Source organism: Podarcis liolepis, assembly GCF_965112155.1.
Source record: "Podarcis liolepis genome assembly, chromosome: 11".
NCBI classification, from domain to species: domain Eukaryota; kingdom Metazoa; phylum Chordata; class Lepidosauria; order Squamata; family Lacertidae; genus Podarcis; species Podarcis liolepis.
This window is the reverse complement of record NC_139565.1, coordinates 5,603,881-5,616,693: the sequence shown is the minus strand read 5'-3', so window position 1 is coordinate 5,616,693 and position 12,813 is coordinate 5,603,881. Positions and strand designations below refer to the sequence as shown.

The following is a 12,813-nucleotide window of genomic DNA, read 5'->3' as shown; positions in this document are numbered from 1 at the left end:
AGTTGTGTAACATGGCCTGGATAAAAAGCAATGTTTCTTGATACCAGCATGAAAAGGGCAGCACACCGGTTCTGAAGTCCAGCACACCAACCCCACGAAGTGATGTGCCAACCCCAGGAACCAGTGCCACTCCAGGCCTTCGTCCAGGCCTTGGCAAACCTCCATCAATGGACCCTCTGGTCAACCAAGCAGGTAACACAAACCTCTTTTGATGTTGTTTCCTTCATGAATACTTATAATCATTATCAAGAAGAATGATGTGTTAATAGCTCCCCTAGCTTGTGTCTGTCTCTCTCTGTTTCTGATGTGTTTGCATGCTGCTGCCTTCTGAAATACTAACATAGTTTGAATTTCTGATCATTATTCCAAGTGCTAGTTCCTTTCTGAAACTATTATCCCATATTTGAGACTGAGACAGCTAATGTTTGTTGAAGTGCGCATAATGACAAACACAGAACGGCACCATGTGCATCTGCGTGCTAACTGCAGTCGGTTGCAGCACCAAATGTTATAAATTATGCCCAGTCTCGAAAGAAATATACCCAGCGACCTCTGGAAGTGTTTCTCATGGGGTGTGGGGAGTGTGAGAGAGAGTGCTGCAGGCATTCAGGATGTGATGAATATTATCTACATTTTCATGTGCCTCTTTACATCTGCTTCTTTAATGGGCAAATGTTAAAAGCTATCACATTCAGTATTGTTGAAATGGGTTTATCACAATCGTATGCACAGTTCTATAATAATTTTTTTTGAGAACTAGTAATTGATCAAAGTTAAAATTATAGAGCACTTAACGGAATTCAACTATGGAACACTCTAAAGCATATTATTTGCTTCAGAGAAGAAGGAGGCTGTACCCTCCCCTCACTTCTACCTGTCAGTCCCCTTTTACTATAGCAGCCATCTCCTCCGCCCCCCGATCATTGCTGGGGACACGGCTTAGGCACCACTACCCTGGCCAACCTTGGGGTGAGGGCTACAGCCCCTTGGCTCCCATGTTTCTGGAATCCATAAATATGCAGGTTCTGGTCTACACAGCTGCAATTTGGAGATGATGTTAAGCACAGTTTGGATTATAGCTAGTGCTGTGGACACAATAGTTTGGGTTTTGTGGAAGAAGCACCCATGTGGAATTCCAGGGTGCCTGTTGCTTTCTGTAAGAGGGACGACAAAGGAAACTGTCCTGAGCATCAATATGTCTTCTTATTGTACCACAGCTGCTGGCTTGAGGACACCTCTTGCTGTTCCCGGACCGTACCCTGCTCCGTTTGGAATGGTACCACATGCTGGCATGAATGGAGAGCTGACCAGCCCAGGAGCAGCCTATGCCAGCCTGCACAACATGTCCCCGCAAATGAGTGCTGCTGCAGCCGCAGCCGCTGTGGTTGCCTATGGGCGATCCCCTATGGTAGGCTTGCAAACTGAACTGGGTGGGGACAGGGCTCACCGAGAGAAACCTCTATGCAACATTTGGCATTGTCAAGTTCCTGGGATATAACAGCAGCAGAGACTTTACTGCTCTGCCGTGTGGCTCATGGCAGGAGTAGCTGAAACTACTTTCCCCCTTATTTAAAAAAGTGAAGGGTGTATCTGTCCTATTTATGCATGCTGTCTAGTTTTTGAAAGCAGCCTTCATTGCCTTGCTCCATTAAAAGGTAGCTTGAAACCATAAAATTGTTTCATTGGTTTGCTGAGCACTTGATTATTCCCTTGGGGAAGAAGATATATACACTTAGTGAGTATCTGACATTCATTTTGTTGCATACAGGATTTTATTTTTCTGTTTCTGTTTTCGTATCATTGAAATAGAGCAAAGATGGGAAACCTGTAGCTCTCCAGAAGTTGTTCAGCTCCCATTAGCTCCAGCCATCAGAGATGATGGGAGTTGTAGTCCAACAAATACATGGAAGGCAACAGCTTCCCCATCCCTGAAATAGAGGGTCCTCCTCCTTGTATATCATAGCATACCATATATAACATAGAAGCACACATCCATCACATATTGTCTCTGCTTTTTGAGACCCTAGTCTTCCAAATTCCTCAGTATGTGGATCAATTTCATCATGTGGTGAGATTTGTGTGAAATTGTGGCTACGTTCAGGTGTAGCATTAAACTGTAGTTTAGTTTTTATGAGAGTGTGCAAATCTTTGGCTCAAGAGCTCCTTCCTGGGCTCCTCCATCACAGCCATGACAGAGATGGAAAGATTCTGCTTCCTCAGCTATCATCCAAACCTTAAACTGTGGTTAGTCTTGATTGTGGTTAGTTGAAACAAGTGGACTTCATAAACCAGGAAATGCCAACTCTTTTGGACTAATGGATGCATTTTGAATTTTGAGAGTGTGCTGGAGGCAGCAGCCACAAAATTGCTACCATAGAGAGGGTGTGGCATAACACGAAATGGCTCCCATGTGGAGCATGGTATAACACAAAATTAGGTAAAGTAAAGGGACCCCTGACCATTAGGTCCAGTCATGACCGACTCTGGGGTTGCGGTGCTCATCTTGCTTTATTGGCCGAGGGTACAGCTTCCGGGTCATGTGGCCAGCATGACTAAGCCCCTTCTGGCGAACCAGAGCAGCACACAGAAACGCTGTTTACCTTCCCGGCGGAGCGGTACCTATTTATCTACTTGCACTTTGACGTGCTTTTGAACTGCTAGGTGGGCAGGAGCTGGGACCCAGCAAAGGGAGCTCACCCCGTCGTGGGGCTTCGAACCGCTGACCTTCTGATCGACAAGTCCTAGGCTCTGTGGTTTAACCCACAGCGCCATCCGCATTTAGAGAGACAATTATCCCCCCAGCAACCTTAGGTTTACCATGGTAAGTCAGCTGTGTGTAAGCTGATTTCTCACTTACATGCACACTGATTCTGTTGCCATCTGATAATAACAGAGAACACCCCTCAGTTCAAGGAAAAGTATACAATGCAGCTATACCACTCTCCTTTCATAGAAATCACTTAGAAGATACCTGCACATTTTGCCCCATAACCTGCTTTCTATGAGGGTTAGAGACTTATTTTTAGTAGTAGTAGTAGTAGTAGTAGTAGTAGTAGTAGTAGTAGTAAAAAGGTAAAGGTAAAGGACCCCTGACAGTTAAGTCCAGTCGCAAATGACTCTGGGGTTGTGGCGCCCATCTTGCTTTATTGGCCGAGGGAGCCGACGTTTGTCCGCAGACAATTTTTCCGGGTCATGTGGCCAGCATGACTAAACTGCTTCTGGTGAAACCAGAGCAGTGCATGGGAACGCCGTTTACCTTCCCGCCAGAGCAGTACCTATTTATCTACTTGCACTTTGATGTGCTTTCGAACTGCTAGGTTGGCAGGAGCTGGGACCGAACAACGGGAGCTCACTCCATCATGGGGATTCGAGCCACCGACCTTCTGACTGAGAAGCCATAGGCTCAGTGGTTTAGACCACAGTGTCACCCATGTCCCAGTATAATAATAATAATAATAATAATGATGGAGTCTGTGACACCTCTGGAAGTCGTCTTGAGCACAATGGCACCCACAGGCATTTGATTGGTGTCTTCTGTCATAAACTTTGACTAGACATTGGCTTGCTTCAACTGACTATCAACCACTGTTGGTCAAGGTTCGGATGACATAGCAAACTGCAGTTAAGTCTAGAAAAAGAGAAAGCTTCCAAACACCTCATGCCACGCCAGAGGAGGAAGGGGAAGCACAAATGTTCCAAACTCACTACAGATCTCCCATTATGTCCAAATGAAGCCAATATGTGGTCTTTCAAGGCCTTCAGAAACATGCTTTAGACTTATGTCTTGTCTATAACCTTTGAACACACACACTTACTTTTTGGGGGGCACAATATCATTCATTATTAAATTGTTTTGTTTATAACAAAAATCCACATTCTCACCATCACTACAAAGGAATTATAAATTCAAAAGTGTTGATATTTATTGCAGATAAAATCAATACAGTAAAGTTGATCAAGGCTACGATGTACTTTGTTGTATGCATGATTTGTCTACCACAAAATGAGGCATGCACGAATATAATTTGCCTTGCATGCACCTATTTGCATTGGCCAATAATAAACAGACCCACATATCTGGTTAACTTGGGTTTTGAACAAGCCATTTCATTGTTACATTCACATGAGGTATAAAATCAACGCCTGTCTGTCTTGAGCTTCATGCTGTGAGAGCCATTGCTTATGTAGCCAAAATGGCAGCAGCCATGCAGAAGGGAGAAGTATAAGCAAGTTTGCACAAAACAAAAACAAAAACAGAAGGAGGGGCGGGAGATTTGCAGAACAGCCCAGTGAAGTCTGAGCATGCTCAGTGGCTGTGGAATGCAAATGCTTTTTGTTCTGGTGCAGCCAATGGGGAAAGTGTGTTTTCTAAATGGTCAGCGAGTTCTGAGACATCTATTTGCTCATTATCAGGTTGGATTCGATCCTCCTTCTCATATGAGAGTCCCCGGCATCCCTCCAAATCTGACTGGAATCCCTGGAGGAAAACCGTAAGTAATGTCTGACAGCATAACTAAGTCTAAATCAGCCAGAGCTCATTCTGTTTACCTTTTGTCAACACAGGACAGTTCCACAGGGGAAGGTACGTGGAGTTTTCCAGAAAGGTTACAGCCAGCTGCTGATAAGGATTTTCAAAATACAATCACCAATAGCATTTTCATACTGTTTTTATTTCTAGTGCATGCCATTTCGTTGGCATGTTAGAAGCAATTGGCAAGACGTGCTTCTCTTTTCCTAGAACTTTGCCTCACCAGACTGCTGAGGAGGAATTTAGTACTTGGGTGGAATAAAGAAAATATGTCCTTGTTTTGATTTGTTTTTAATCTGAAAACCTCTCCTGTGAAGATAGGAATTCCTGTTTCTAATTTTAGTATGATCTGAAGATTTATTTAATTTTTAGGAAACATTAAAATGGGAATCTGTACTTCTCACTTGCATGGAAACATGGCTGTGCATTCCATGCCATTTGTGGCTTTTGCATGTAGATTTTGAGAGCTTCTACTTCTTTATTTTCTGGCCTGTGTGGTTATTCAGAGCAGTGGCAGCTGATGCCCACTAGACCTAGAGGAATAGCCAGGTTGTTGGGAGTTTCTCCCCATCCCCATCCCCATCCCCATCCCCATCCCCATCCCTTGCAATGCTACTGTGGACACTTTGGCATTACAGTCTTAGAAATAGTACTTCACTAAATTTTCAATTTCTTGTGTGGGTTCATGCCAAAGAAGTTATGCATTTCTTAGAAGTAAACCACACTGGATTCCATGACTTCGCTCCCTGCTAGGTATTCATAGGCTTGCAGCCTGAATTGGTTCATCTTAAAAGAGCCACACAGGATTGTTAACAGGGGAACAGATCTATGGGGAACTATTGTGAATTCCTCACCACCCCAAATGTGGAATGGAGAGATATAAAGTGGGCTGAGACCTGGGAGTCAAGGGTTAAAATCAGCCGTGAAACGAAAGACGACCCATGTATGCTACTTTCAGCTCCTTGGAGGAAAGGTGGAATGGATATAAGCATAATACTGATAAATAGGGGGGGGGGACAAAATAAGAAGTCTTATATCTGGCAATATCCTGATTTTGGATTGGATTGAATGGAACACAGGCTTGCAAAGACATGCATCTGACTGGGTGGGGAGGCTCCCGCTAGCTCTGGGGCACTTCCAGGGTGTTTCTGAGGGACTTGGATTGACGAGAGTTAATTCCCCAAGAAACAAAATCAACATGGAGGTTCAGAGGGGGTTCCCTGGTACTCCCGTTGAAATTTTCCACTCCTGGAGACAGAAATGGGGCATAGAGGTGATTGTGATTGGCTGTGCCGCCCAGAGATGTGATTGGGCAGCACAGGAGATGAAGCATTGTCCAGAGTGCCTTGTAATGTGAGGTACTGTATCAAATATGAATGTACAGAACAGAGAGGCTTTGAGGCTTTAGGGTGGGCAGTGCCCCTCTTGCCCTAATGGACCAGGATAATTTGTTGTGATTGTTTGAATTGCATGCTTGCAAAATGTCTGGTGCTGAAAAACTAAAATCAACAGCAATATGAAGCTAAGGACCTTTGGTGTCCTGAACAGTTCAATAACCCGGTGGCTGTTATTGTTTGGCCCATGTTTCTTAGAATTTATTTAAAAACAATACTCCATGATACCTAGTTCTACTTCCACCCCCTCTCTTTCTCTCTTTCTCTTTGCTGGACGCAGCTTCCATCTTAGCCTGTGCGTACTATATAAATAGACAAGATAAACTTTGAAAATCCTAGGTGCTGAGCTGATCTCCTTTCATTATTTGCCTTTGAAACGAGGCTGACGCTACGCCTGATCACCCCAAGGCAGCGGGATGCCTTCAGTTACCCATAGCAACTTTCTGATGGCATATCCTTATCTGTGATAGATAAGTCTATTGAAAATTTCTGGTGTAGGAGTACAGATAATGCACCGTCTGCCACAGATTCATATTGACAGCAGGAGAGTTTTCAGCTTCAGTCTGAAAAGCTTGCTTCTTTCAGGCACACAAATCGAGATGTCACATTGAATTTATTTTGTAAATGGGATGCAGCGTCCTTGCTGTGTATCCTCTTCTTAGTAGGGGGGAGATTTCCATTCCCCTCCCAAACAAATAACTGCAACTCCCTCCGTGTCTCAGCTGACTGATGCTCTATTATTTCATACCCAGAGCAAGTTGTGTGTTGCCTTATGTTTGGGTTTGTTTTAAAGCCTTGTGTGCTAGTTCTGTCTTTCCTGAAAATAGCATTTTTGTACAAGCTGATGACAATTAGAATAGAATTGGTTGCTGTTTTTTAAAAAGAAATCAGCCTCTTAGGAGCACACTCTTGTTTTCCATTCTGCTGCTATTGAAAGAACTCCCCCTGGACAGCCTGCTTCCTGTTTCTCCTCTACCACCTGACAACATGTTAACAGAATGTAAGGCCCACAACTTTTTTTAAAATAGCCTGGCCCTTGTTAAAGGCTACTTGTCTTTAATATCCTGAGGTTGACTTTGGGCATTAATGATGTATGCAAATGCTAGAAGCATGGGGATCATGCTTGCTGTGCTGATGTATAGCATTAGCATCCAAACATACTGTAAGCTTCTTTTCAAAAATATAGTCTCCTTTCTACTGCTTGCCATTTTATATAGTAATCCTTGTACACAGTGGAACTTCCAAGTCAGCATGTATAAAACGCTAAAGGTAAAAAGTCAACATGCATAGGATAAGAGTTGTAGTGGCTTTGGTCAATTGTAAACTGACCTAAAAAGTTAGGTGTCCTTCTGTACAGTGGTGTGGGTTTTCTGGAGAAAATTTGAACCGGAAAAATTTGCAGTGCAAATTAGGTTAATTTGCATAGTATTCTTTGCATGGAACATGTACAGTTCACATTAGAAAAGTTACTGATGCCCTAGAGAGTGCTCTAATTTAGCATGTTTATTTTACTTTTATTTAGTAAGCAAAGCTAAAAACTTTAAAACTGTTCAACTTGCCTAGCATTAAATTTTCAATATTTATCATTACTAATGAACATGGAAAATTAAAGCACTTACATTTTTTCCAGCTCATATATCACTGCTCTTTTGTTCTTTGAGGTACTGCTTCCCAAATTATTTTCCATGCAAGAGATCCCAGACTGCCTTTTAGACATCAAGGCTGTAGCCTATTTTCTTTCCAAAAGAGTTTCCTTCTAAACTTCTAGTTTATTTCCATCTTTCTGTCTAGTTGTAGTTGTGGTTTATTCTGGTGCATCCTTTTGTAATTTCACCGCCATACAAAGTAGTAATCCGTGTGATCCCACAGCTTCCTAACTTGTGCATATCTGGATAGTGGAAATGGTATGTGGTCATGTTGATCTTCCGATATAACAATATTGGTCTAATGATCCATAGTTTATTAGTGTGACCCCACACACCATAGACTGAGAATGAGATTTGTTCTCAGGCACTTATCTTCACTCCCTCTCTTCTCATCCTTTTATGTGCCCAGCTTCAGTGCCACTGTGGAGGAGGGAGTGCCTAGCCCACCACTCCTTCTGTCTAATAGGCCATGGATTAAACTGCAATTGTTAGGTCTGAATGGGGCCAATGTGCCTTACTTGACCAGGTAGTTCAAAAGTCTTCGGGCAGCGTGTTGAGAGAGGGAAACTAATTTTGGTTATATGTTGATGGTGATAGGTCCCTGGCTGAGTTTCTTCTGTTTTTTTTTTAAAAAAGGGAGCGCAGACTAACTAAATTGCATAATCAATATTTTAAGCCCTACAGAGAATCTAGCAAATGGGTAACTAGCAGTAAGTGAAAGTACGAGGTGGATGAGGAGAGCACTTTATTTCCTGTTTTACTTCCCTTGGCTCATGTGATGTGCTTCGGGCCTCTAAGCAAGTGAATGCATTGATTCCTCCCTCTCTCCCTTGAATAGCCATGCCTTACTATAAATCATCTAGTGTTGGCATCTGCTGTGAATCACTGAATGGCCAAGGACCTTTTTCAGGGGGCAGGGGAGATGTTGTAGGGCCACGATAAGTAATCTTTAAGCACTGAAGCCATTATTCAAGCTATCTGATCACAAGAGCATGGGAAGCTGCCTTCTACTGCCTCAAACCACTGGTCCATCTAGCTCAGTGTTGTTTACATGGACTGACAGAGCCTCTCCAGGCAAGGTACATTCCCAGCCCTACCTAGAGATGCCACAGGTTGAGCCCAGGGATCTTCTGCATGCCCGGCAGATGCCGTACCTTGGAAGGTCATGACAGCATTTCTCCAGATAAATTTAGGCATCTGTTCATGTTGATTTGTGTTTTGCACTCAGGAATTGATATGTGTGAATTGCTGGGGGAGGCAAGGAACTAAAAATAACATTTTCACTTTGCAAATACAACATTGCATCAAAACTGTGCCCACGTGGCTATTTCCCAAGCCAGGTGGCAGTTGTGTGGAAAGAAGGCACGTCACCGACATTGCACAAGTGGTGAGCTATCTTTGAGCTGCTCCACAACATCTACCCTGCTTGCAAGTGTGAACTGGTACACAGTTATGACTTAGTAACTGAAATAGGCCAGCTATGTGACCTGGGGCTTCCCCTCCCACCTTCTTTTTTTCATCCCAAACAGAGCATACTCATTTCACGTTACTGCAGATGGTCAGATGCAGCCAGTTCCTTTCCCCCCAGATGCTCTCATTGGACCAGGAATACCACGTCATGCTCGCCAGATCAACACCTTGAATCACGGGGAAGTGGTGTGTGCTGTCACCATCAGCAACCCCACAAGGCACGTGTACACTGGTGGGAAGGGATGTGTCAAAGTCTGGGATATCAGCCAGCCTGGCAACAAGAGTCCTGTTTCTCAGCTGGACTGTCTGGTAAGTTTATCCTATAGAAACTGGAGTCCAGTATTGAAATATAGGAACTTGGTGAATTTAACTAGGTCATTAGCTAACATCTGAACCCCCTAAAACAGCCTTTCTCAACCTGTGGGTCCTCAGATGTTGTTGAACTACAACTCCCATCACTCCTAGCTAGCAAGGCCAGAGCTCAGAGATGATGGGAGTTGTAGTCCAACAACATCTGGGGACCCACAGGTTGAGAACCACTGCCCTAAAGGGACCCCTAAGTAAAAAATGAAAGTTAAATGTTTTAAACAGTAAGTAATAAAAGCTAAACAATGGAGCTGTAGAGAAACCAAGCCAAGGATCAAATACCTGTTGGGCCCTGAACCTTGCTCTCTTAGATGGAACTCAGAGAGGTAGGGGTGGGTATATAAACAAGCCTACTGAACAAACATAAAAATTACATTTATTGTTTCACCCACTCTGGCCTTTGGCCCTGCCCAGGTAGCCCCCTGAAGTTTGCCCCGAAGAGCAAGAAGTTTCAGGCAAAGAAAGCTTCCCTATCTCTGCTTTGCTTCTACATGGCAATGGCAGATAGAACTGGTTTCTTGCTCTCAAGCCTTGCAAGAACCAGTGCCCATCTTCTACAGCTGCTTCGTTTCCCCTCGTTGATTTTGGCACCCATTTTGCAGCCTTTACAATTTTGTACCCCCAGAAAGCGGGCAGTGAAGAAGTGAAACCCTTATGGGCCAGCAAATCCGGAGTTTTACTCTGATTTTGTTAAGGATCGCTCAGGCTGATCTTGGGTGAACTGTTTGCCAGATGTAAAATGGTGATGGAGTGGCTTAACAAATGTGGCATTTGTACCAAATACTTGACTTTTATCGTTAATATTTTAGGAACCTTTCATACAGCTGATAAATATATTATAAAAAGGCCTTACTCTCAAGGTGCATTTTGGAACACTATTGTGTTGGAGGCTCCATGGTTGAAGACTGTTCTTCCTCTTTGCTTGCTCTTCTGGAGCTTCTCCTGATTATTTTTTTTTTTTTGGGGGGTGCACAGGGGAAGGGGGAAACAGCCCTAGTGGGAGTCTTTGCATGGGCTTCTGCTAACAGAACCAGAGAGTTGAACCTGACTCCATGAAGCTCTATGAAAACAGTAATGTTGATGGTAGTTTTTAATGGGGGCGTTCAAGCCAAGTCCTATACTTATTGTCCCCTTAATGTGTCTTTTTCTGCTGCCACAACGTTACCTGACACCAAAGGAGAACAGTCTCTTGCCATGACAGAATTTGGCTCTGTTGAATTAAGGGAAGTGTAGCACAAAGAAACACAAAAATAATTGCTTTCTCCTTGCTAGCACTGCACGATTTGTTACTAGTTTTATCCTTTTGGCTGCTTCAGAATTTTTGCCACTCTTAATGTGACTACTGAAAATGAGCATAATGACAACTGCTGCATTTATGGGCTAAAACCTGAAATAGTTGGAGCCTGGGGTTTTCCATTCCTTGATTCCCACACCCCAAGCTTTTTAGCAACAGGTATTTTTAGGAACTTGGGATATTAATCAAAGAGAGCCTCTGTAACCACTGGGGGCACACTGATTTTGTCCAAAGTGATTTCTTTAGCACTGCACCACACTTTTAGAAAACAAACAAACGCTTATCTTGGATCGGGTTCTTTTTCCTATACTTAATGTGCAATAAGATGCTAGAATTGCCATCGCTCATATTGAAAACACTATAAAGAGTTATGCTTTCAAGAGAGAAATCCACTGAATTTTCTTAACTGCTGTCTCTGCTTAGATGTGAACAGTAGAAGACAGGACTGGCAGCGACATGTGTGGGTTGGAAATTATATGTCCTGTTCAGATGATTGTGCAGAGCTACATAAACCATGGTTTATGAAGTGGGTGCTGAGTGCTCCCGAAAATCCTGCTTTGTATTAAGCTGGAGTTCTCCTTCTGAGCTGAAGGATGATATGATCCTGGCTTATTACCCTGGTTTGTGTTAGCTGACAACATTAACTCAGAGTTCCTTGGCTAGGACATAACAGGGAGCTCTGACTTAATACTTCATGCCAAAGCCAGTGCAGGGTGAAAGGAAGAATGCTCAGCCCTGAAGCTAATGCAACTTTGAATGATTGTCCATGCCAGGCCAGTGAGGTTCAGCTTCAGAGCTTACAGTGCTTAAAAGTCTGGCTATCAGATGAAAACATTATCATTGGCATTATTGCAGAGAATGTATATTGACGTCATTGAGATTTGTACCTCCACAGAACAGAGATAACTACATTCGATCATGTAAATTGCTCCCCGACGGATGCACCCTGATTGTTGGCGGGGAAGCCAGCACGTTGTCCATTTGGGACCTGGCAGCTCCAACTCCACGTATAAAAGCAGAGTTGACGTCCTCGGCTCCTGCCTGCTATGCTCTGGCAATCAGCCCTGATTCCAAGGTCTGCTTCTCCTGCTGTAGCGATGGGAACATTGCAGTCTGGGATCTGCACAATCAGACATTGGTCAGGTTAGTTGCTGCTTTTCAGCCAATTTCCTTCCATTCCCCCCCCCCCTTTGTATGTGCAGTTACCATGCAGCAGTATTACACTGTCATGACTGAAAGTGCTAAATTGCCTAAATTAGCAGTTCAGAGTGGGCTGGCCATTGGGGCAAATCAGCAAGATTTTCCTAAGAGATCTATGAAATTTGTCTGGGTTTGGAGACAAATCGGGTTTTCTTCTTCTTCTTCTTCTTCTTCTTCTTCTTCTTCTTCTTCTTCTTCTTCTTCTTCTTCCTGTTGCCCTAACCATTCCTTCTGTTGGATCCCACCGTCACTGCCACCGTCACCAACCACTTGTATTCTGTTCCATTTCAGTTGAACTGAGCTCATAAGATAGGGCAGTTGTAGCTTTTCAGGGAGGAACTAGTGCATTAGAGATGGCCTGAGGCCATCAAATGCCAAGAACTCTACCAAATACACCCATTGTGGCTACAGAAGCCTATCATAGCCAGAGAAGTGGTTTGGGGGAAAGGCCGGCAGCAGAGATGGAAGAAATGGCGCTGCCCCCTCAATGACTCCAGAGGTCAGCAGACATAAAATTCTAATTACTTCCAGCAATCAGAAGGCTGTGCTTCTGAATCTCCCTTTGTACGGCAACTAGCAAGCCAGGAAGGGTCCTGTCGCGATGCCCTCCTTTCTTGTTTCCTTTGCACCTAGCTCAGAAGTTCGTACACGTGCTTAGCCATTTTCCTTGCTGAATCAGTTCACCACTTTCCCCCCCATCTGCTGTCTCATCTGTAAACGTGTCTGAAACAAAATACAGGTATCTTCAAGCTGTCCTTTGCAGGGTTGTGTGTATTCTACAATTCAGTGAGAGCTCTGGAAAGCTGCACGATTTGGATATGGTTGGAGAATTCAGCCTCCAGGGAACCTTGGTTTTCTTTTGTTTGTTTACATAACCAGATTCTAGCGCTTGTGGTTGTGAGTGTATACTCAAAA

At 43.7% G+C, this 12,813-nt stretch overlaps 1 protein-coding gene across 2 annotated transcripts in view; it reads left to right on the top strand.

The window, feature by feature from the left end:
• LOC310688418 (transducin-like enhancer protein 1) overlaps positions 1 to 12,813 on the top strand; it is a 75,481-nt gene that overhangs the window by 53,591 nt on the left and 9,077 nt on the right. For both annotated transcript variants that reach the window (XM_083464888.1, XM_083464887.1), the window contains exons 12-16: positions 48 to 192; positions 1,218 to 1,408; positions 4,414 to 4,490; positions 9,098 to 9,347; positions 11,594 to 11,841. In XM_083464888.1, coding sequence (XP_083321014.1) covers positions 48 to 192; positions 1,218 to 1,408; positions 4,414 to 4,490; positions 9,098 to 9,347; positions 11,594 to 11,841 — 911 coding nt within the window. The remainder of the gene's footprint in view (positions 1 to 47; positions 193 to 1,217; positions 1,409 to 4,413; positions 4,491 to 9,097; positions 9,348 to 11,593; positions 11,842 to 12,813) is intronic.